Raw genomic sequence first — 27160 nt, forward strand, 5'->3', positions numbered from 1 at the left:
AAAAAAAAATTTATTTTAAAAATCTGCTAATTTCCTGTATATTAATTTTGCATTTCTGTTGTACACTGTCAGAACTGGCTTTATACATAATATATGAACTTGATTGGCTTTGAAAAAAAAAAAAAATTATGCATTAGAAACAAAATGAAAACCTGAAATGTCTGGACGTTTAGTTTATTCTGTCTGGTAACGTTGTGCAGTGCCATATTATTATTTGCAGTGTAATAATTTTATTTGTAATACAATATAATACTGGGGTTTACTTGTATTTTTGTTTGTTTGCTTGTTTTTGGACTGCACTTCTGAATGATTATGGGACCGTGTGTTCATATATACAGAATTGTAGCTTTTAAAAACCTGCTACGAAGCGAGCACATTTAAATTCATACTTTTGTAAAAATATTTGTGTTTGTACGTGCATAGCTTTATAATAAATAATTCATAGCATACTATAACATTAAACTGCATGTACTGTCATCGTGTTTTACACACACACACCTTCCTCAGTAAACAGATGGAAAGACACCTTATCGCTTAGTTTCTTTGTGAGAGCTTCTAACCCTCAAAGAGAGATAGGTCACACCTCCTGTCTAACTCTCACACACCAACACCCACTCTCTCTCTCTCTCTCTCTCTCTCAGCTCCATCTATGCTGCAGCACCTCTGCAGATTGATGCTAATCAGCTGCAATTCTCCGTTCCCTCAGACACACAGGTGTGTGTTCCCAAACGTGCTCACACGTTCCTCACAGCCCCCCCCACACACACACACACACACGCGCGCGGAAGAAAACAAAAGAGCTTGCAGCAGCTCTGGCAGTGTGTTCATTAACTGTTCCATTATTAGTGTGTTATATCAGTTCATTAAGAAAATCCTCAAGCTAACTACCTAACTAACTACCACACAAATACACCGTAACAGCTAGAGAAAGGAGACGTTAAAACCACACTACAGTGAGGACCAGTAGAGATCTACTCTCTCAAAACACACGTGTGCTCAAACACGTGACGCAGTCCGAACGTTACTAACTTTCCAAGAAGCAACACCTCTGAATATCTTAAAAGCAGTAGAGAGAGAACCGAGTTACATTGAAATCAAAAAAGTCAAATAGTGGTAATTAATGCTGTTGTTTGGGACAAAACCCGCAAGAGTTAAACAGATCAGCCCCCCAAATATACACTCGCTCACTCTCCCCCTCCTCCCTTCCCAAATCCCTCCATCGTGCCAGCTCCTCATTTGCATGTGCTGCTTTTAGGGGTGGTTTTTTCCTTTCTTTCTCTTTTTTTCCCCAGAAAAAGTTGGCAGCGCTCCCCGTTCTCCATAATGCCAGCGTTTGGGAATTGTGCGCGGAATGAAGCCGATCCAATCTCCCGACCGCGACATGAATTTTCATTAATTACAACCTTGTCAGCAAAAGCATTATCGGAGCTGAATATGAAAATGCTAATGAGTGCTCATTTGCATATTTTTCTTTGTCGGAATGTCATTAATTATTACGTTTTATGATGATGAATGCAGCTGTCGATGCTCTCCGAAGCGTAATTAGCCATCAGGATGCATGGATCCGATCAGCCTCGTACAAAACGGAGGCTGGTGAAAGTAAACTTTTCCCCCTTTTTCTTTCTAGTCCGCGGGGACTTTCCTTCATGTTTTCTCTCACTTCCCATTCGTATCCTGTCTTCACGTCCCTGCTTGCTCCATTGTCATCCCTCAATCGTGCTTTAACCCCAAAACTCCTAAATGCTCCAATTTTTTTTTTAAATTAATGAGAAAAAAAAGAGAATTATTCTGGCTTAATTAATGCCATGCTTAATTACTCCAGCATGATGTCAGCAGCTTTAATTAAGTTTTGGCTCCGTTACAGGAAACTCCTGGCTGCATTAAAAGTCATAATGGAGATTTGTGCCAAAGCCCTCACAAAGCTTATTTTTGTGATCGTTAAAAAGAAAGGGAGATGGAGCGAGGACACCTGAACAGGAGGAGACACAGAACACACAAACTTGTGCACACCTTAAGACCTATGATGACAGAATTGAGGAGCATTCTACTTTCATTCTTGCGTTCATTTTCGCCCCTTCTAAAAATAATCAAACTCTTCATTCCCTCATCCTCTCTTTTTTTAAAATAAAGAACAGAAAAAAACCAACAAAATCCAGTTGATCTGCCTTCAGCCGCTGGGAACAGTGTTTATGAGTAAAAAAGAAAAACAGGAGTAGGCAGATGGGCCCATTACACATGACCAAACCAATCAATCAGAGCTGAAGGGCCCAGGTGCAGCACAGCCGCGCAACAACGCGCCATTTCACAGTCTGTCACACACACACACACACACACACACACACACAGAGAGAGAGAGAGACAGAGAGAGAGAGAGAGAGGTCCTACATGAACAACCCGGCCCTGCTCCCACGAGGGCTCATCTGCACACACATGCACACAAACTCTCTCTCTCTCTCTCTCTCTCTCTCTCTCTCTCTCACACACACAGGGTCCTACATGCTGTCGAAAGGACTCATCTGCAGCCCTGAGCTAGGCCTGACATCTTCATCTCTCTCTCTCTCTCATAGTCTGTCTTACTCCTCCTCAACATGCCTGCCGATCCACTTCACATTTCTCCTAGCGGCTGTCTCCCTTACACACATTCTTCCTCTCTCTCTCTCTGCTTTTGTCCTCTGTATCACCCATATCTATCGTTCTCTCGATACATTTCTCTATCTATCTCTCCATACATCTAAAAGTTCTGTGAAGATGCTAAGATGCTCTGTGACACAACTCTTTTTCCCTCTGCTCTATTGATGGATTATTTTTCATTTGTCTGATATGACAGCATGTGAAATCCTTATTTGTCAGTTGAGGGGGAAGAAAATTCAAACATAAGTAATTAGAAACAAAATAAAAAGTTTAAATAAACACAAACTATAATAATAATAATAATAATAATAATCCCAAGATAACTTAAAGATACAATGTGTTTTAAGTTGAGATTCATTATTAAATTTTATATATATGTGTGTGTGTGTGTGTGTGTGTGTGTGTGTGTGTGTGTGTGTGTGTTTCAGACACCAGGATGTATGGCCTCTAGAGGTGTTCGACATTTTATCTGGAAAATATTAATATATAAATTATATCTAATTTTATACATAATTAACATACTGTAAATAATATTAACACACACAAGCTACAAATAAAAAAATAAACAACTGAAATAACTGCAAAAAAAATTACAGCAGTTATTAGTTCTTTAAATAAATAAAATAAGCGTGAAACTTATTTATTTATTTATTTATTTATTTATTTATTTATAATTAAGAACTTGTGTCTATGGAGTTAATGGTCAATTTACACCTGACGTTCCCCAGCTGAGATTCTCAGCTTTGGGATTCACGCCAAGAAATGCTCACCTTAGTGCCTCATCTCTCTCTCTCTCTCTCTCTCTTTCTCTCTCTTCATCCTTCATCTCTGCTCATTTTTTGCACCCTCACCTCTCTCCCACAGTGGGGCAACTAGCCTGCAGGGGGATAGACCCTCAGAGGAGTAGGAAGCATCAGACCCGGCATCGAGGGGTGGCTACAGAAACGAAGGAGTGTGTTAATTAGAATGGCGAAGGTGAAGATTGGAGTGAGGCGGGGTCACATGCCTTCAGGACCCTCGACTCTGCCCATCAAATGCCATCTGGGCCTCTGTGTGTGTGTGTGTGTGTGTGTGTGTGTGTGTGTGTGTGTGTGTGTGTGTGTGAGATGCATACTCTGGGCCTGTATGTGTGTGTGGGTGAGATGCATACTCTGGGCCTGTTTGTGTGCGTGTGTGTGTGTGTGTGTGTGTGTGTGTGTGTGTGTGTGTGTGTGTGTGTGATGCATACTCTGGGCTGCACAGGAAATGTTAAGGGTGAGGAATCCAGTACATAGATATAGTTAACATTTCATATCAATAACTGCTCATGAATGGACAGAGGAAAACAATTCCATATTTTGCGGTGTATTCTAGGCTGAGTTAAGCATATTTAAATGAGGGGTTATTACCAAAACTGTGCACATTGGTATTTGGATCTCAGAATTTTCTCTAAACTTACACTCTACTCAAATAACTACCTGTGTGGTGAAAGTTTCCCCAAAATCTCAGTTATCTGATTTTTACAACTTAAACTGAAGAAGTGTTTTTGTTTGAGCAATATCTAGTTCAGCACCACAGTCTGACAATTCAAACCAGAATATTTCATCATGAAACTGATATTTTAGGTCAGGAAAATACACACACACACACACACACACACGTACTGTTAGGAGTTTATATACATTATTTAAACATATAAAATAATTTCTAAACATCACAGTCTTGCAGCAGACAGTGTCACCTCACAGCTCCAGTCCCTGGTTCACTTACAACCCCGGATTATTGTCTGTGTGGGGTTTCCATGTTCTCCCTGTGTTTGTGTATTCGTAGGCAGCTTGGTAATGCTAAATTGCCCCAGCTGTGAATGAGTGTGTGAATGGTGTCTATTGGTACTGTGATCGGTTCTAGAAGCTTCATGAATCCTGATTAAGATAAAACAGTTACTGAAGATGAATGGACGAAGTTCTAAAACATTACATGTGAAAAGAAATACATCATTAGACTTAAAATGTATAAGTGTGTACTTCCTCAATCATTTGCAAAAAAAAAAGAACACAATCTATGAGTGCAAAGTCACCACTCAATTCATATATATATATATATATATATATATATATATATATATATATATATATATATATATATATAAGTCAAGAATGGGTCAACTTCCTTAAATTTAACATTTTTATAACCTTACCCTGAAATTGGGTTGGACTAATTCAACACTCACCAGTCACTTTATTAGAACAGCCATCCACCTGCCTTTTTTTTTTTTTTGCAGTTCTCTAATCAGCCGATCCCTTGACAGCAGCACAATGCATAACATCATGTAGATACAAATCAAGAGCTTCAGTTAATGTTCACTTCAAACATCAGAATGGGAAAACTGTGATCTCTGTGACTTTCACTGTGGCATGGGTGTTGGTGCCAGATAGACTGATTTGAGTATTTCAGAAACTGCTGATTTCCCGGGGTTTTCACACACAGCAGTCTGTAGAGTTTACACAGAATGGTGTGAAAAACAAACAACACTGAGTGAGTGACAGTTCTGTCAGTGGAAACGCCTTGTTGATAAGAGCGGTGGAAAATGCCCAGACTGGTTCGAGCTGCCAGGAAGGATATAGCCACTCTTTACAACTGTGGTGAGCAGAAAAGCATCTCAGCATGCAAGAGCAGAAGACCACATTGGGTTCCACTCCTGCAGCCAAGAACAGGAATCTTAGAATCAAGACCAAGTTCCCATTAAAGTGGCCAGTGAGGGTATACTGAAGTTGTGAACTTTACAGATTTATGTTTCATGCATTACCACAGGATGCCTTTTCCCAGCTAGCTTGCTAAAATGTTTCTCGTTAAATTGCTAGTCATTATAATCACACTAGTGCTACAGATGACCATGATTTGGTTCACCTTTCTCTTTAGAGGGAAGCAAATTAATACAGAGTTCTTCTGTCTGATCACCTTCGGAGGAAACACTTCTATCCTAATGGGAGTCTCTTCTAGGATGACTCTGCCCATATTCACAGGCACAAAGGCTCACTGAATGATTTCAGTGGTCCCTACTGCATGAAAAACAACCACGCAAAAATCAGAGCCTAGTTTACCTAAAGCATCGTGTAGATCACACTTAACTAAGAATGCATATACAAATTGAGAACCTTTAGCATAACAGGAGCACATAACATTATGGAAAGAGCTGCTCAGAATCGGGATGCTCAGCTGCTAAATTCTAGAACTTGCCAAAAAAACAAACAAACAAACAAAAACAAACAAACAAACAAACAAACAAACAAACAAACAAACTAAAATCCTCATCAATAATATTTCTATTTTATTTGCTCAGTTTGTACTGTATCATTTAAAAACGAGCTAATAAATTATCAGCAAATCACAAAAGGTCAGCAAAACTCTCTCAAACTTCAAAGACTTGCAGAAAATTCTTGCATCCGGGGAGAAAACCTCTGCTGAATTAACACTACTGAACTGGTGCTGTGTGAAAAGTGCTGAAGAGAAAAAAAAAAAAAAATCACAAACACAAAAAAAGGAGAGTTCCTAGCAAACTTGCTTACAAGTCCAAAACTTGCATGTGCTTTGTGGCCAGGACAGTGACAGTAAAGAAGCACTGTGCTCGCTCACCTGCACCTGCTTGGCCTATTCCTCATGCGCGTGTGCGCACACACACACGTAAATTTGCACAGTCACACATACATGAAAGTCTGGTTGAAAACACACACACACACACACTTAGAAATTCTGAATCTGTAAACCCACCTAAGCATGAACATACAAGCATGTACAAACACATGTGTACATGCACATTCGACTAATCCCCCAGCTCCTACAGTCTCGAACCCACTGGCTTTCATACGTTGTTTCTAATAACACACAGGCACAGACGCACACAGATGTACAGACACACATCCACACAGGTTAGCATCATAAATCCCTGTGTGTGCTTCAGCAGTGTAAACCCAGTCTCAGCAGCACTGAGGTGATTGCGAGTGAAATTAATGAGTTAATGCTGCTCTAAATGACCAGAGTGAAGACCGCTGGACTGTAGGAGAGAGAGCGAGAGCGAGAGAGCGAGCAGGATGATCCAAATGGGTAAAGCCTGAAGGGAAGTTGAAAGCGAGGACAGACAGACACACAGAGAGAGAAAATGAAAGAGAGAGGCAGAGAGGGTAAGAGAGAAAAAAAAATACTGAGAGAAAGGGGGACAGGAGGGGAGAGAGGGAGAGAGAAAGAGAGAGAACTGGTGCTCACGATGAATGTGTGTGGGCTTGGAGGGCAACCCAAATCCCTGTGCTGATTATCTAAAGCATGTCACTGTAATCTGTAAAGTTCTTAGTGCTGGAGAACATTACATAATTTTTTTCTGTTTGAATGAATGGGCCAGGATCACTGTGCTCTCCCTCTCTCTCTCTCTTTCTTTCTTCTTCAGTGACATTAACATTATTCATACACTGGATGCTCTGGACCAGGAGTTCAGCAAGTTAAACAAATGGCACACTAGATTTTCATCTCCTATTTTCTTCTCCAGACCAACAACCAAGCAGTCCTCATGTTAGGTGAATTTGGAGTAGTGATTTTATACAGCTAGTTATCTCGTCGACAGTTCCTCCTTTTTTCCCCAGAAACCCTCTTTTGTGAGATTTGCACATTTACGGAGCCAAGATTTACATACATAAGCTTTCACTGTCTGATAATACTAACATGCATGCTGTAAGATATTTAGGTCACTGCAATACGAGTACAGTTCATTTGAGCTGCACAGAATTTTCCAGCAACAACAAATTGTACAGCAAAACTCATAGATCCAGACAGCTGCATGCACAGTGTTTCTATCAGCTTCCTACAGTAAAAAGCTCATTTAGGAATATGTGTTTACACTTCATCTTTATGAACTTTCAGCAGCTTGACTTACCTTGCATTCACACTGCGACTGATACAACGCAACGACGCTGAAACTCTTTTTTTTTTTTTTAAAGAAGTGATTTACAGCAACAGGAAGCAAAAAAACACAAAACAGTTAAGGAGTTAAACTTTATGCAAATGAGAAGCACCATGTAGTGGGAGGAGCACTGGTTCTTTTTTGGCTTCCTGAAAAATTATCTGTGCGTTTTGGTTTCACAATGGAGCTCCTGGGTTAGTCCTCAAAGATTACGTTCAGACTGCACCCTGAAACGACCCATATCCGATTTTTTTGCCCATATGCGACCTGTATCCGATTTGTTATTGACAATCTGAACGACACAGATCCGATTTTTTCACGTGACCCAGGCCGCTTGGATATGTGGTCCTAATTCCGATGCATATCCGTTATTTTCACATGCGACTGCAGTCTGACCGGACAGGTCGCATTCATGCGACCTACACGTCATCAACAAGAGACAAACGTCACTATTCTACGTTGGCTAATCCCGCCTCTTTGGTGGAAAACAACAACATTTGTACAGTTTTCAGAATTTAAATAGACTTTTATAGAATTGATCAAGCTAATGGTGGATTTGGTAGGGACCTGGATGTTGATCTGTTAGCCTGATTAAATAAAACAGTTTCTATAACTGATTTATAACTTAAACCATCCTGTATTACAAGATTATAAGATTGTTCTGGAAATTTCCAGTAATTTGACACCTTCGGTCTCATTAGTCTGCTGTTAATCAGATTATTGTGCGAGTTCCACCGCCACCACAAAAACCACATCGCCAGGTCTCGCCTCATCTCCATAGCAAACTGCACTGGTGTTTATGCACCTTGAGCCAGTGCTGAGAGAAGTTGCAGAATTCAGCTGGCTATAAACAATCTAAATAAATATTTATAAAAATGTAGAAAAAGTTTATTAATATGACGAAATAAATATGTGCAAATTATTAAGCCTGAATTAAGAGTTTGGTAATACAGCGGCCGTATCCCAAATGACTGCCTACTGAAGCTCGAGTGCACTATATAGAGTTTAAAAACCCATTACTTCCTAGTAACATGTAGTGCACTTATATAGAAATTAGAGAGACATTTAGGAGTCAACCCTCGTTACCAGGCTACACGTTTTCATTTCAGTTCAGAAACAAAAACACACACGAGACCTCACACTTTAACCAGATAATTAAACAAACAAACAAAAAAAAAGAAATCATTAAACATGAAGAGTCCGCTTTTTTTTTTTTGTTTACGTATTATGTAGATGTGCTTATTACGTGTCAATTTGCGCATGCGGGACACTTTTGGGTCGTTTTCCGTTCATATTGGAGATCGCATACAAGTCTCATATAATTGGTAATGTGAACGGCCTAACAAAAAAATCGGATTTCACAACAAATCGGATATGGGTCGTTTCAGGTTGCAGTCTGAACGTAGTGAAAGACTTGCCATGCTACTATGGAAGTGAAGTGTTGAATGATGATGATGAAGAAGAAGCCTTTATTTGTCACATATACATTAAGACACATTAATCGCATATCCCAGCATACTTGCCAACTTTTCAAAATTCTCATGGGGGAGAAAAGTGCGTGAACGACATTTTCAATTGGACGAGGGTATGATGCGCGGTTGAAACGATAAAAACAGTGGATCCCAATTAATTGCAAACCATTTGAAATTTATACAATTAAAGAGTTTTTGAATTGTTGATTTTGTTCTATCAATTACTATAGGTTATGGGATTCATGTATCAGGCATGAGAGAGCTCAGAGTGAAAAATCTGAAATAATACTCTTATCTTGAATTTTAATATAATAACAATAAAGGGGAAGTCTGCTTAAATGAGATTTTTAGCTGAAAAATCTCATGCCTGAATATTGTATACATACAGAGACCCACAGAAAATAACTCAAGTGATGCTTTAGACAAATGTTTATAATTTCTTAAAATAGTCGCAGTGAATGAAAGTATTATTGGATTGCATCAAATGTGTTTTCCTTCTGTAAGCTCATGTAAAAATACAGAGAACTATAATATCATATATAAATTAAATTTTAACAAGATTTAACCAAAATAGTAACAACTCAATTAAATAAATACTGCACTGTCTTAATTAGTAGTACTAAAATGCATCTCTCTCACTAAACACTTTCCAACAGAATTTTTAAAAAGCACTAGAAATACTATCAAAATCCTGTCGGAATGCATCAAAGGAATTTGCTCATTTGCAAACTTTGACTGAAAGTTTTCAAACAAAATTTTAAAATTGCACTATAAATACTACCATACTATCAAAATATACTCCACAAAGAAATTCACTCGAATGCAAAATTTTAGTACGACCAAAATACACTCACTAGTAATCTTTCACTTAAAACCTCAAAACTCTATCAAAATCAATCACTTTCCAGATAATTTACAAGTGAATTTTCACTTAAAACTTTCAAACATAAATTCAAAATAGCACTAAGACACTCCCACACTATTCAAATACACTCACCAAACAAATTCTCTGTCATGCAAAATTTCACTAAACACTTTAGAAGTTGTACAGTTTGTTTGTGAAATGGTATGGAAGACTAGTTTAATTTCACACTCAAATGTCCATTATATTCTGATTTAAGGTATCTTTACCTTAAAATGTGTAACTGGTTGGTCGAACATTTGCTTATCCATGGAAATTCATTCTCCCATGCAACCTGGTATTTGCATTCATATTTTTGCTGTTTGGTATTTGGTTTAGTGGCCATGATGAATGACTGCTTGTAAAAAATGTCGGACAGCCTGGGTGAATCCTACATTACGGAAGTGACCGTCGTTCTGTTCGTTGATTGGTTAAAAATCAGTTGACGTCAGCAGTGTTTCTCATACGATTCTGATTGGACATAATCGGGAGTATTTTTAACTTGGTGGTAGGGATTTCCCAAAACCGGGAGATTATCCAGTTTTTAACAAATACGATTGGGAGGCGGGAGGCGGAGGCTAAAATTGGGAGCCTCCCGCCGAAATCGGGAGGGTTGGCAAGTATGTCCCAGATTGTTATGAAGCTGGGGTCAGCCATGATATGGTGCCCGTGGAGCAGATGGGGTTAAAGGCTTTGATCAAGGGCCCAACAGTGGCAGCTTGGCAGTGCTGGAGCTTGAACCCCCAACCTTCTGATCAGTAACCCCAGAGCCTTATCTGTTGAGCCGCCACTACCCATAAAAAGAACTCAAACTGAACAGTCCCATTGTTTTCGCTGTAGTATTTGGGCATGTCAGACATTTCCAGCCCTTTAATTAAACAGCGTTTAACTTATTTGACTCGAATAGACAGAAATGTTCTGCATGGATGCAATTTATACGTCGACATTTTCCTCCAATTATTAATATTTTTTGGTAACAGGAAGACATCTGAATAGTGGATGGGTGTTTGTAGCTAGCTTTGTAGATTATGTGTCCATATAATACTGGTCTATCATATCAACCAGCAGTGATTCAAGATAGACAATTCAAGAGACCTGCTGCTCCTCTGAATGCAGAAGAGACAGGTGAAGTGGTCTGAGCACCTTATAAAGGTGCCTTCTTGTCAGCTCCCACTCAAGCTGTATCAGACATGTCCCACTGGATGGAGACCCTTAGACAGACCCAGGACTATATCTCACAGTTGGCTTGGGAACATCTGTGGATCTCCAGGAAGACCTGGAATCTATGCTTGAACAATACTGTCTCAAATTACTATATTTACCATATTGAATTTATACATTCATATTCAACCTGAGCATTACCTTGCTCAGGGTCACAGTGAATCCAGGGCCTGTGAGCCTGGGGACACTATTTGCGAGGAGGGAATGCAGTACACCCTGAATGGACGCCAGTCCATCGAGGCATCCATCCATCCATTATCTGTAACCGCTTATCCTGTGCAGGGTAGCGGGCAAGTTGGAGCCTATCCCAGCTGACTATGGGCGAGAGGCGGGGTACACCCTGGACAAATCGCCAGATCATTGCAGGACTGATACACAGAGACAAACAACCATTCACACTCACATTCACACCTACGGTCAATTTAGAGCCACCAATTAACCCAACCTGCATGTCTTTGGGGGAAACCGGAGCACCCGGAGAAAACCCACACAGACACGGGGAGAACATGCAAAGTCCACACAGAAAGGCCCTCGCCGGCTACTGGGCTCGAACCTTCTTGCTGTGAGGCGACAGTGCCAACCACGACACCACCGTGCCGCCCTCCATTGAGGCATTTTATCGATATTATATTTGTCAATTTAGATCAGTTTTAAGTGTTGTGTGCATGTATAAACAAGGAAACATGGTGGCACTGAGGCCAAGTATTCCAGTGTGCACATCTGGGTTGAATATGGAGGTTGAAATGAACATTTCTAGATCACTGAAGTCTGTCATTGTTCTAATGTGGAAGATTTTTTCTGCTGATGTAATGAAAACACTCTGTATCTATGTGAGATACTTTTCTGGCCATATGTGTTTGGTTACTAACTTCAGAAAAATTGTTGGTGTTACTCCAGTGACGAAAATGTAATATCATTAGAGTGATTTAGGCACAAGTGCAGCATTGTTTTATTCTCATGCTACTCTGATCATAGGAACATTTCCATTATCACAAAAGACCCTACTGCTGATGTATGGAAACTGCAGCAGATTATGGATACGAGCCTTTTACGTCATAACATGCAATGTGTGAGTGAAAACATACACCCATTTGTCAAATCCTGCTGGTGTTCCTAACTTTGTCTGTTGCAACATTGATACTCACCAAAAAAAAAAAAAAAAACAGCTCTCCATTGTGGAGAATCATCCATCTGCTAAATATATGAGTAAATGAAGTACAAGCCTGGTCCTCAAGTTGCTCTGCATTTAAAGACTCCAGACGGAAATAAGAATTTAATCTGGGTTTATTTATTTATTTATTTTATTTTTTTTGGGGGGGGGTTACCCACAAACAAATCAGGAAGAGGCAGTGGTGCACAGTGTTCCTTGGAACAAATACATCATCACATAACCAGCCATATAAAAATGACCAAATAAACAATGCAGGGCAGTCAGTACTAAGGTTCTGTCTCCTGTCATGAATGTCTGGATATTAAACATCTTAAATGTCAGGGACATTTAAAACTAATATAAGAAGAGTTTAACATTACCAGTCTGTGCACCTCTTGGGTGTAAACTCACACTCACATGATATAACTCATGGGGAAAAATCCTGCTCACACTCCTGCAGTTACTTTACTTCTGGATCTAATCTATCATTTATGAGAAGTTGCTTCATTAGAGAGAGAGAGAGAGAGAGAGAGAGAGAGAGAGAGAGAGAGAAACACAGACAGCCCAGGAATGTGTATTGCATTTTTTATGGATTAAATCAAGCTTAATTAGTCTTGAGCTCTTGTATCACAGCCTGATAATCTGCATCACTGTGGCATACACAGCCCATAGCGCAGCTCAGTATTACAGGCGACAGAAGACCACACCCATACAGACTCACTACGATAAAGAGCGATGGCCAGAAGAAGGAAAAGAGTTAACGAAGTGGACAAGTGACTTACAGTGCTGTGAAAAAGTATTTGTTCTCTTCCTGATTTGTTCCATCCATCCATCCATCCATCCATCCATCCATCCATCCATCCATCCATTATCTCTAGCTGCTTTATCTTGTTCTACAGGGTTGCAGGCAAGCTGGAGCCTATCCCAGCTGACTATGGGCGAGAGGTGGGGTACACCCTGGACAAGTCGCCAGGTCATCACAGGGCTGACACAGAGACAAGCAACCATTCATACTCACATTCACACCTACGGTCAATTTAGAGCTATCAATTAACCTAACCTGCATGTCTTTGGACTGTGGAGGAAACCGGAGCACCCGGAGGAAACCCACACAGACACGGGGAGAACATGCAAACTCCACACAGAAAGGCCCTCGTTGGCCACTGGGCTTGAACCTTCTTGCTGTGAGGCGACAGCGCTAACCACTACAGCACTGCGCTGCCCTGTTTCATGTCATCAAACTAATTTTAATATTAGACAAAGACAGTCCAAGTAAACACAAAATGCAGTTTTCAAATGATGAGTTCATTTATTGATGGAAAAAAAAAAAGTTACCCAAACCTACATGGCCCTATGTGAAAAAGTAATTACCCCCTCAACCAATGAAACAATTAACCAAATTTAATTGATAATTGGGTTCAATTTCACTAGCCACACCCAGGCATGATTACTGCCAGACCTGTTCAATCTAAATATCACATAAATAGAAGCAGGCTGGCAATATGAAATAGGCTAATAGATCTTAAAAAGATGCTGCGAAGTAAAGAGTTACAAAAACAGATGCACAACAAAATAATTGAAATCTATCAGTCTGGAAAGGGTTACCAAGGCTCTGGGACTCCAGCGAACCACAATGAGAGTCATTATCTACAAATGGGAAAAACAAAACAAAGCAAAACTTGGAACAGTGGCGAACCTTCCCAGGAGTGGCCGGCCTTCCAAAATTCAACCAAGAGCGCTTCAATGGTTGATCCAAGAGGTCACAAAAGAACCCCAACGGACATCTAAAGAACTGCAGGGCTCACTTGCCTCAGTTAAGGTCAGTGTTTATGATTCTACAGTAAGGAAGGCACTGGGCAAAAATGGCATCCATGGGAGAGTTGCAAGGCACAAACCACTGCTGACCAAAAAGAATACAAAGGCTTGTCTCACATTTGCCAAAAAGCATCTTGATGACCCTCAAGACTTTTGGGATAACATTCTGTGGACTAATGAGTCAAAAATAGAACTTTTTGGAAGACATGGGTCCTGGTACATCTTGCATAAGGCTAACACAGCATTCCAAAACAAGAACATCATACCAGCAGTCAGTCAAACACGGTGGCGGTAGTGTGATGGTCTGGGGCTGCTTTTCTACTTCAGAACCTGGACGACTTACCATAATTGACGGAACCATGAATTCTGCTCTCTACCAGAAAATCCTGAAGGATAATGCCTGCCCATTCGTTTGTGACCCAAAGCTCAAGCGCAGCTGGGTTATGCAGCAGGACAATGATCCGAAGCACACAAGCAGGTCCACCTCTGAATGGCTCAAAAGAAATAAAATTAAGGTTTTGGAGTGGCCTAGTCAAAGTCCTGACTTGAATCCAATTGAGATGCTGTGGCAAGACCTTAAATGGGCAGTTCATGCTCGAAAACCCTCCAGTGTGAACTGAAACAATTCTGCAAAGAACAGTGGGCAAAAAAAAAAAATCCTCCACAGTGATGTAAAAGACTCACTGCAAGTTATCACAAACGTTTAATTGCAGTTGTTGCTGCCAAGGGTGGCCCAACCAGTTTGTTAGGTTTAAAGGGGCAATTACTTTTTCACATGGATGATACAGGTTTTGATTAACCCTTTACTTTTAATTAAAAAAAAGTAATAATTTAAAAGCTGCATTTTGCGTTTACTTACATCGTTTTTATCTTATATTAGACTTAGTTGGATGACTTAAAACAGTTAAATGTGACAAATGAGCAAAAATGGAAGAAATCAGCAGGAGGGCAAATACTTTTTTACAGCACTGTATGTAAGTGTATAATAACCACAAAACACTGAGACACTTATGTTCCATGCCAACATCATAAAAAGTAGACTAAAGTAGAAAGTTAAATATAAATAATACATTACACTGATTTGTTTATTTTTTACTAAATTAAGCATCTTTCTCTTGTTAGCATGTGGCTAACACACAACAGGCTCTGGAAAGGCCAAGTAATTTCCTTAAAGTAGATTTGAAAAGAAAACTGAATAAAACCTTTCAGGCCAAGTACAGCTACTGACACAGATATAGAGCAATTTGAGCCACAGATTGCTTTAAATGTCACTACAGCCTAGCCTTTACCTCAGGTACTCAGATACAGGGTGACAAAGGTGACAAAAATCCAGTTAAGCTGTGTTTGAGAGAGCCTCAGGATATCTGAAAACCTTATTTTCCATGGAATATGTCTTCCGGCATGGTTGTTTAAGAAATGAGAAGCTACTCACTACATCAATTAGGGTTAAAAGAATTGTTGCCAGCTGAAACATTAATCAGTGCGGGCATTATCAGATACAGGGTGATGAAGGAGACAAAAATCAATTTGAGCTGTTTGAGAGATGCTCAGAATATTTGAAAACCTTATTCACATACCAGTTCATTTAGTCAAGCTGTTGTGGTTATTTTGTTATTCTCACTGCAACCTATATACACACAATTATTATTACCACTTCATGACCGACATCTAACACTCACATATAGCGTGAGGTCAGATGTTACACACCCACAGTTTGTGACCCTCAGCACTTACCTGCCAGTCTAGAATTCACGTAAGGCGGAGAGATGCCATCATGTGACCCCAAGTCCCTACCAGCCATGTGAGAGTATTGAGAGCCGTCAATGTAAACCTGTGGCAATAAAAGTGAAAGGTCAGCAGAGGTCAAAAACATGATAATTCGGGTCTTTTAATCTTCTGCATAAGAAATAAGCAGCTAAAGATCATTTGTTAATAAATGATCATATGAAAAATAATTCATCTATCACAGAAAAGTCACATTTAATAAAACAAAGTTTCAGTAGCTTTTTTTTTAAAGCAAGTATGAAAACACGTTTGAAACAAGTCCATTTTAGACAGTTGAAATAAAAGTGTTCATCTACAGTGGTGCTTGAAAGTTTGTGAACCCTTCTATATTTCTGCGTAAATATGACCTAAAACATCATCAGATTTTCACACAAGTCCTAAAAGTAGATAAAGAGAACCCAGTTAAACAAATGAGACAAAAATATTATACTTGGTCATTTATTTATTGAGGAAAATGATCCAATATTACATATCTGTGAGTGAGCAGTTAATTTGAAGGTGAAGTTAGAGTCAGGTGTTTTCAATCAATGGGATGACAATCAGGTGTGAGTGGGCACCCTGTTTTATTTAAAGAACAGGGATCTATCAAAGTCTGATCTTCACAACACATGTTTGTGGAAGTGTATCATGGCACGAACAAAGGAGATTTCTGAGGACCTCAGAAAAAGCGTTGTTGATGCTCATCAGGCTGGAAAAGGTGACAAAACCATCTCTAAAGAGTTTGGGCTCCGCCAATCCACAGTCAGACAGATTGTGTACAAATGGAGGAAATTCAAGACCATTGTTACCCTCCCCAGGAGTGGTCAACCAACAAAGATCACTCCAAGAGCAAGGCGTGTAATAGTCGGTGAGGTCACAAAGGACCCCAGGATAACTTCTAAGCAACTGAAGGCCTCTCTCACATTGGCTAATGTTAATGTTCATGAGTCCACCATCAGGAGAACACTGAACAACAATGGTGTGCATGGCAGGGTTGCAAGGAGAAAGCCACTGCTCTCCAAAAAGAACATTGCTGCTCGTCTGCAGTTTGCTAAAGATCACGTGGACAAGCCAGAAGGCTATTGGAAAAATGTTTTGTGAACGGATGAGACCAAAATAGAATTTTTTGGTTTAAATGAGAAGCGTTATGTTTGGAGAAAGGAAAACACTGCATTCCAGCATAAGAACCTTATCCCATCTGTGAAGCATGGTGGTGGTAATATCATAGTTTGGGCCTGTTTTGCTGCATCTGGGCCAGGACGGCTTGCCATCATTGATGGAACAATGAATTCTGAATTATACCAGCAAATTCTAAAGGAATATATTTATGCAGAAATATAGAAAATTCTAAAGGGTTCACAAACTTTCAAGCACCACTGTATATGAATACCAAATTCACATACAATTGCTTGGCCAAATAAAAGTCGCGCACACTAATATTTTGTTGGACCGCCTTTAGCTTTGATTACGACACGCAATCACCATGGCGTTATTTCGACAACCTTATGCAACACCACAACATTTTTTTCCATCCTGAACTGCATTAATTTTTTTTTGCTATTGAGGATGGGAGAGTTGAACTACTCTGTAAAGTCTTCTCCAGCACATCCCAAAGACTTTCAGTGAGGTTACGGCTAGGACTCTGTGGTGGCTAATTCATGTGTGAAAATGATTCCTCATACTCCCTGAACCACTCTTTCACAATTTGAGCACTAATTTTATGCCTGTGCCATCAGGGAAGAAAAAAATCCATTGATGTGATAACCTGGTCATTCAGTACATTCAGGTCATCAGCTGACTTCATTTTGTTGCCCCATAATGTTGCGGAGCCTCAACCTGACCAACTGAAGCAACCCCAGATCATACCACTGCCTCCACAGGCTTGTACAGTGGCCACTATACATGATGGATGCATCACTTCCCGTGCTTCCCTTCTTACCCCGAGACACCCATCACTCAGGATAAACCTGGACTCATCAGACCATGTGACCTTTTTTCCATTGCTCCAGAGTCCAATCTTTATGTTCCCTCGCCTTTTTTTCCTGAGTAGCCTCATGAACAAGTGGTTTTCTTATGGCCACACAGCTCTTTAGTCCCAGTCCTTGGATTATTATGGGCGATGGAAGCTCATGCGTTTACAGATTCACTCAGATAAACAGCGATGGCCAGAACAAGGGAAAGAGTTAACGAAGTGAACAAGTGGCTTACAGTATGTATGTATGTATGTATGTCATAACCACAGAACATTTACTACTTATGTGCAATAATTATAGCAATAACTGTACAATAACTTTCTTTATTCCATCCGCATGGCTATTTTTCCTTTCACACGGACATTTATGTGCAATATATATGGTTTACATTTGATATATATTTATATATTATACATATATTAGAATTTTAATATATTTTTACATATCTCATACATGTGACATATCTGTTCTCATCTCATCTCATCATCTCTAGCTGCTTTATCCTGTTCTACAGGGTCACAGGCAAGCTGGATCCTATCCCAGCTGACTACGGGCAAAAGGCGGGGTACACCCTGGACAAGTCGCCAGGTCATGACATATCTGTTTAATTTTGTAATTTCTTTTCTCTACTTGAATGCGAGCAACTGCAGAGGTACTCAATTTCCCCTCGGGATTATTAAAGTATTTCTGATTCTGAACACTGAAAGACAGTTATGTCCCATGCCAACAACATAAAAAAGAAGACTAAAGTAGGAAGCTAAATATAAATCATACTTTTCACTGATTTGTTTAATTTTTACTAAATGAAGTGTCTCTTTCTTGTTAGCATGTGGCTAACACACAACAGGCTCTGGAAAAGCCAAATGATCTCCGATTTGAGCCACAATTGCTTTAAATGTCACTACAGTTCAGCCTTTACCTCAGGTACTCAGATACAGGGTGACGGATATGACAAAAATCCAGTTAAGCTGTGTTTGTGAGAGCCTCAGGATATCTGAAAACCTTATTTTCCACGGGATACATCTTCTGACATGATTAAGAAATGAGAAGCTACTCACTGCATCAGTTAGGGTTAAAAGAATTGTTGCCAGCTGAAACATCTTAATCACTGTGGGAATTATCCAATGAAAGACACTCAAGTATTTTTCTTATTTAAATCAAAATGGCACCTTTTCTTGGCCGGGGAGTGTTATTATTATTATTATTATTATTATTAACTCTAACACTATCCTGACTAATGGTCTGATGTTGACATACTCACTCCAGCTCTTTATGCATTACATGTTAAATGAGGAACTAAAACATACAACACCTCCAAGAAGAACTCTGTTGCATGTTTGCTTAATGCCACACTCACAACCCACTGTAAGTGTTTTGGACACACACGGGTCGCAGGGTTTGGTAGCTCACAGCTGTGCCGCAGGGTCGCGGTGAACCCGGGGGAAAGTTTGGGGGAGGAGTACGGGCAAAGTACTTGTCAAGTACAGGCTGCATTCGGCAGAGAATAAGAGAGAGGAAGTGACTGGGAAAAGATCGGACAGGGGCCACCGCCTCTGCCACCTCGCGTTCAGGCATCGGTGTTTCTGTATTAGCAAAGCCAATATCGCTTCAAACTGCTCCTAGCTTCTATCATCTGCTTATAAAGGTCCAACTCCCTCAGTCGTTGCGGCGGTATGGCGACAGCCATCTTCTTCCCTTCTACAATGTTACATGCTACATAATCAGTTCCTTGGTTCCTCCCCCAATATATATACCCAGAGTCTTACCCCTTGTGTTGCGTGCGGGTCGCGTGTGCTGCTTGCACACCACACATAGGGGTAGAAAGTGAGATGCACTTCTCTGTTGGGGGCTGCAGAAATAGCAAGCGTGAAGTACCTGTGTAGTACTTCTGAGGCACGTCACTCGTACAATGACCGTGCGTCACTCATACATCTTACTGTCATCGCAAAAAGCCCCTACTAGCCGTGCTACTGACTTGATTCAGGTGTACAAAAGGAGTACGGGTCCAGTATGTAGTGTATGCGTTCTTGATTTTTCACAAGACCCGTACAATTTGCATGTGCAGGACCAAAAGTCTCCACGGCCAGTCTGCGACCTTCTACGGCGCTGAACACACGCAAGTGTCGTGCAAGTCTCAAGCACGGTTTTGCCAATTTTTTTTTGCCACAGACCGCCCGTAGCAGCACGTACGGCAGGTTGCGAGTGTGGTTTAATAAACATATAACACAATCACAATGGGAATAATGTCATTCTCTGGCATTAAGGGAGATACTGTCAATCCAAATTTATTCAAAAGCTCTATTAGATAGTTTTATGAAAGAGTGATGAAGGTTGGTGCTCATGTTAATATTAACACTCTGCTATGTACTGCATATCTCCCAATTATAATCTCACAGCTATTTTTAAAAAGCAGGCAAGAGATTTTATTTATTTATTTTTAATCGGTGATGGATATTTTCAGATACAGACAACTTAGAAATGATGAATTACTGGGGACAGAAAACTGTACAGGAAACCTTCAAGAAGGCAAATGTTTGCTGGATTATTCAAGAAGTTTGTAAGTAAATCAGTTTACAACGCTTTGATGTCATAAATTGAAAAATTAATTTTAAAATACCATACGTAAATCCTCATTTTTATTACTGAAAAGTTTGCAAGCAAGTCTTATAGTGTGTCTATAGCCCCTTTTACACAGCCTGTTCAAGGTGGGAACCTTGCACCTTTATTTGGCCTCGCGTTCTGTATAAAACGTCCGAATTGGGGTCTGTGTTGTTCCGCGTCTGAGCCTAAACGATTGGTTAGTAACAAATCCAGAATCGATGTCTGTGTAAAAGGTACAGCCGGCATGGCGGGACAGGGGTGTGACATTTTTGACATTGACTTTCTTCTTTCCAAGACAAGCACAAATTCAAACGTCTCTGTCTATTTTTTGAAAGCAACACCGGTATGCTTGGGGTATTTCTATTTCAGACGCACACACACATCACCCTAGACGCGATGCTCCGTTGCGACACATCACACCTCTGGTTGCGGAACGCCGACTCACAGTGTAAAAACACACACTGGTGTGGCTTCCTGCCGGCTTTATTTAGTTCGGTGTAAATCACTAAAGCTGGAATATTGAGGTGCCTTCTTTATGCCGATATTTAACAGTTATTCCACAAAATTGAGTCGTACATGCGCTGATAGCCGATGAGGCACGTAGCACTGAGTTGGCTATAACCCATGTACAATGAGATTGAGTGGAATAAGTGTTTTATTCTATCCACATTGAGAAACAGCATTTTTATTTTTTGCAAATTCGATACATAAAAACTTTATACAAAACGTCCGATAAAATCATTTCCGATTAGAATGTAAACAAACAGGCGAAATGACAGTCGCAATTTGTGAAAAATGCTATAATAATAATGCTTGAAAAATTAAAAAACGATACGCTTTTCCATCAAATACTTTTATTAAATATTTTGTTGCTTTTTTGTATTCGAGTTTTTATTTCGTCCTCGGTTGGTTCAGCAATATGCTCTGCCATTTCGTTTTTCTCTACTCACGGTATATGAGCTGACAGCCTAGTAGTAGAGTAGCCAATCAGAGCATGTGATTGCTTATATCCAGTGAATGTGGATGGAATATTATGGAATACCTGTGTAAACAGGGCTTATTAGCTACACATCATCAGTAAAGTAAGCAAAAACATCATTACAGTTGTATATGCGAAATAAACCTGCCTTATCCGTACACCTACTGCAGGTCTTATTCAGAGAAGTCAAATGAGCATGTGCAATTTGATTGAGAATATAGTGTCTATTTAAACACTATTGAAAGTTGAATTGATCTTTCAATAACTTGTCCAAATCTGAAGTAGTGCACTACAAAAGAATGACCAATAAAAGTAGATTAAGCACAGACAAAGTGGACCTAACATATTAACATAGCATATTGCAAATTGTTTACGACTGTGAAAATAGTACACAGTAAATCAGAGTTACAACTTCTTCATGCTGCCATAACAGGTCCAGGCAATAGGTGTAGGACCAGGCAGTAGCCTATGGCTGATTGCTTTGATTATCAGCTATTAGTAAAGGTGTTCCTTGCTACTCTTCGATGAGTGTAACAATGGATTGCTGCTTCATGTTTGAAGTGTAAACCACCGCCTAGTGCATGGATGTCCCAAGTGACTTCCAAGCATGCACGTTTCAACAACAGGAATCCATCAGTTTATGAGTAAAAAACCTTCACCCAGCAGTCTGACAGAAAGCAAAAAGTCGAGTAGTCAAACTCAGAAAAGTGCTAAATAAGGCAGAGGCTAATGAGTTCATCCTTTAGTGCGCATCAGTGTCACAATTCTCCATTTGCATTAGCAGAAAGTGCTTAGGTAGGCATGTCCTTCACCTCACATCTCGAGTTTCTGCTGATGGCAGAGATGCTTTTACCTCACATGACCTTTTCAGCATGACCTCTGAACTTGGCAGACAAGTCCGTCAACAGAGAGACAAACTAATTCAGTTCAGGAAATAAAAATAAACATTACTAAGCAGTTGATAGCAACTATGTACAATAAATACAGATCATCTCACAGCACAGGTTTGAGGAAGAAAATAGAAGAAAATGCATGTATCAAAACAGGCAGATACACAGATACACTGTAAGAGATAGAGTACGAGTCAAAAGTCTGGACACCCCTGCTCACTCACGGGTTTTTCCGTATTTTGACTATTTTCTACATTTTTACAGTATGGAACATATATGGAATTATGTGGTAAACAAAAAAAAAGTCTTAAAAACAAAAAAATATGTTTCACATTTTAGATTCTTCAAAGTAGCCACTTTTTACCTCGATGAAAGTGAATCAAAATACTGTACAGCAAATAGCCCTGTTTGACAACTGTAGTAATCCATATTATGTCCAGAACCGCTCAACTAAGTAAAGAAGAAACGACCACCATTACTTTACAAGGTTCCTACACTAAGAATCATTTGAAAATTAATGACATTTAATGACATTTTTACACTCATTTTAATGACTTTTTAATGACAATTCTATATGAATGCTATGCTAAGTTATATTCCAATGGACCAGTACATGATGAATTTAACAGTAAATAAAGCAAAGCACAAGACATGTTGTACAATGTGAAAAAAATCTTTATTGATTTTTTTAGAATTCTTTTTTTTTCAAGAACTGTTCAAATCCCTGAAGGATTTTGTCTTTTCGTCCAACTCTTTTTTCGTTTCGATAAGTTCCTCCTTTTTAGACTTTCTTTTCGATCCAAGTGCGTTGGCCTGAGCAACTTTCTCTGCCATTTTCTCTTTGGATTTGGCATTTTCCGCCTCTTCAGAAAGATGATCTGCATTTGTTTCAAGAGTGTCAATGATGGACTCCAGTGTTTTGCATTTTTTTCTTAACGTATCTAATTCATCTTCCATGTCTTTTCTTTTCTTCACTCAATTTTTTTTCTTTGATTTTCTTCAAGGTAATTCCTGTATCTCATTCTGGCAGCTGAGGCTGACTTCAACATATCCTTTGTGATCGGTACCTGAAGTGGCCCCCCATAATCCTGAATAGCATCATACACTATGCGCTGTGCCACTACTGTGTCCTGATGTTGGTTATCCTGCAGTACCTCTTTGTTAACAGAGAAACCTCTTTCAACGCATTTTTTCCCATGTTTCCCAACGAACGTGTTTTTTTACACACACGGCAGTAGAAAGCGTATTTATCTGCATTTACCGGTGTGACCCACGCTTTGAATGGTTCGTCTTCCACCCAACCTTCGTTGAATACGCACTTCCGTACTGGTGTCATTGTTATCGCGTGTTTACTGTGATACGGGTGAATGATTAACTATAATAGCGCCATTTATCAAACACGAGGTGAAATAGGACGATTGCGCATCATCTTCTGCGCATATTGAGATATTGAGAATTTCCGCTCTGTGATAGCCGCTCCTATTTTAAAGATTTGGCCAACTACGTAATTAATGACTTATAATACGAAATTGTGGATTTTAATGACTTTTAATGACCTTAAAAAGAGAAAATTGGAATTAATGACTTTTAATGACGCGCGGGAACCTTGCTTTAAGACGACATGTCTTTTCATGAATAAAAATAAAGAAAATCCATTGAATTGGGAGGCATGTCCAAACTTTTGACTGGTACTGTATGTACCATCAAGACAGACCCAACAGTAGTCCAATTAAGTTATATACCTTTAAAAGACACTACATTCTGCCATTCCTCTAAATAAAGATGTAACACATGAGTCCTTGAGGGTATTTTTTAAATCCCTGTTTCAGAGACTGGTTAAATATTTATTAAACCTCATATAATATAAGCGGTATTTTATGACAAATATGCCGCTTTTCCACTACAAACGCGGCTGAGTCAGGCTGAGCCGTGCCGTGCTGAGTTGGGCTGAGCGGGGCTGTTGGAGTTGCATTTCGACTACAACCGCGCTGAACCGTGCTGGCTGGAAGTGGGTGGACACATTGGGTGGAGTTAGCGAAAGTGGGTGGACGTCACGTGATGTCGTTAAGCAGCGCAAACAGTGACATCAGTGAGCTTTTAAGCGGTAGTCTCACGACCCGAATAGTAAACAATAAACATGGAGGACATGGAGTCGTTAGTGTTGCTGGTCTTGGTGCTGTGGCTTGTTGTCACCGACAACGCCAACAGATACTGGCAAGAGCGTATAGATGAGGCGAGGTGCATAAGGCTTCAGAAATTCTCGTAATTCGTAATTCTTCTTCTTCCGGGTTTACGGTGTTTACAGATCCCAGCGTGCTGGCGGGGAGTGTGTGGGCATGTGAGGACACTCCTCCTCACCAATCAGTGCACAGGGGAGTGTCTGCTCACGCCCCCAGCCTCACTCGGCACGGTTTGGCTCGCTTCAGCCCCACTCCAAAACGGTGCGAGTTTTAGGGGCTAAGCAGGGCTGAAGCGAGCTGAGTCGTGCTGGTTTTTGGTAGTCGAAACGCGAGCCGTGTTGGGCTGAAGTGAGCTGAAAAAGGGTAGTGGAAAAGGGCCAATAGACTACAGTCTTGTATTGAGTGATTTGATATGCCATACCATTGCACCACAGACAGACAGACAGACAGACAGACCGGGCCAAGCGTTTGTATACTCCTGACCATCACACATCCATATGTGTTTGCTGAACATCCTATTCCACATTTATTCCCCCTTTGCTATTATAATAACCTCCACTCTTCTGGAGGAGTTTGGAAAGTGGATGCAGGGATTTGACCTTTCACCACAATCATACTGTATTAGTGAGGTCAAGCACTGATTTTGGGCAAGAAGACCTGGAGTACATCATCCTGGAGTTGTTCAGTGGGGTAGAGGTCAGGGCTTTGTGCAGGCCACTCAAGTTCTTCCAATCCAAACCATGACTTCACAGAGCTCGCTTTGTGCACGGGGTATTGTCATGCTGGAACAGGTTTAGGCCCGTTAGTTCCAGTGAAGGGAAACTGTAATATTACAGCGTACAAAGATATTTTATACCACTGTGTTCTTCTAAATTTGTGGTAACAGTGTGGGGAAGAAACACACATGGGTGTAATGGTCAGGCATCCAGAAACATTTAGGCATATAGTGTAGACAGACAGACAGATACCTTTGTTATGCGGCTGCCATTTCCCCAAGACGCTGAGCTCAGTCTGTCTTCCACAGCTGCAAGAGGAAAAAGAGGGAACAGATCATCTCCCTAATCTGGTTGCATTTATACAGTTAAGCGGTGAAAAATGTTAATGTGGATTTCTCATCAAAATTAAGTGCGCGCGTGTGTGTGTGTGAGAGAGAGAAAGAGAGAATCACTTATTTACTGAGAATCAGTGTAAACTGTATTCCATCTTTAACCTTCATCCTACCAAGTGGGGTCCATCTGGACCCCGCACCTATATGTTTGTTTGCCATTTTAAAAATATGTGACATACTGCCTCACTGTTTTATGAATTTGTCGGAATTTATGTCTTAATTAAAACACTAAAGCACCGGAAGATCAGCTTTTTGCATTGTGAAGGTATAATTAATTTGTTACTGGGGTCCAACCGGACCCCAGAGTAAAGTTTATTCGTCTTTCATTTTATAATTGAATAGCACACTGAAAGTTAACTTCTTTTATTTCTTTTATGTTCCATAATGAAACTACCAAGGCATTCCTTCTTGGGGTCCGTGTGGACCCCACTGCTGCAATAAGCACAGGCTGCAAAACAAAAGCCCTAAATTATTTTACAATTACTTTTTTGTTTTAAATTCTGTAAGAAAAGACCTAAGTTGTAATCCAGAATGTTTTACAGCTGCATGAGCTGCAAAAATCATGTATATAATGGCAATTTTTTTTGTGGCGCTATAATTTGCTACATGTATGCTAGTTATTGCAATATTATTGCAATGTTATTGCATTTATAATACATCATAGATATTCAGCCATAGTGGATTTTGTTCTTCAATAAAGTTATGTCTGTTTGCTGCATTGAATTGGTTCTTACTGCATTGATTTCAAGGTATTCCCTCCTGGGGTCCATACAGACCCCGCCTGGTAGTTTGTGTATGTAAAATTGGCTGGTAGGATGAAGGTTAAGTGTGTTCTTTATGCCTTGGGCCCTTTAGTGTATTGCTGTTATTAATACAAGATGTTCTGAACAAAACTTATCTGGTGATTTTGTTTTTATAAGCTTTAATTTTAAAGAAAAGTATTGGGGTCCAAACGGACCCCACATGGTAAGATTAAGGTGTAAGATAGCATGGTAGGATGAGGGTTAAATCACCTTAAATACATGAACCCGTCACACTAAAACATTACTTTGTCGTCTTCTTCTCTTTATCAAACACAAATCCTGTCCGGATACATTTTTAATAAATCTGCTGTGTTTTTGGCAGGAAATAAATGGCATACAACATAAAAAGATGTACAGTGACAGCTCATTCAAAACCAAAGCATCGGCTATGTTTATGATCATTTTAGCTTTATATGTAAACACACACAAGGCTGCTCAGCTAAAAGTTCAACTTTAGGTAAAAGTCTAACTCTTTCTGTTTATTGTGGGCTCTATAAATCTGCAGCGTAGCAGTGTTAAAATTAATTTTTCCTGTCACAGGGACTGCGAGACACTGCACTGTGAATATTGTTGGATTTTATGCTATATTGTAAATACATTTTGCTATCAGACATACCGACCTCAACTGGAATAGTTTACCAGACCGTGATATTAATAAAAGAGGACTACAAATGCAGGGGGGAAAAAATCTAAAACTATTTAAAAGGCGTTGAACAGATGTAGCTCTATTGTTTTTGTATTCGAA

At 39.9% G+C, this 27160-nt stretch overlaps 1 protein-coding gene across 1 annotated transcript in view; it reads right to left on the bottom strand.

Moving 5' to 3' along the window:
- Positions 1-27160, bottom strand: part of LOC132895234 (transcription factor 4-like) — a 289660-nt gene that overhangs the window by 164468 nt on the left and 98032 nt on the right. Inside the window, 2 exon segments of the mRNA XM_060935585.1 lie at positions 15852-15948; positions 25473-25528. Of these exon segments, the coding sequence (XP_060791568.1) occupies positions 15852-15948; positions 25473-25528 (153 nt within the window).

Source organism: Neoarius graeffei, chromosome 12 (genome assembly GCF_027579695.1).
Source record: "Neoarius graeffei isolate fNeoGra1 chromosome 12, fNeoGra1.pri, whole genome shotgun sequence".
In the NCBI taxonomy this organism is placed as follows: domain Eukaryota; kingdom Metazoa; phylum Chordata; class Actinopteri; order Siluriformes; family Ariidae; genus Neoarius; species Neoarius graeffei.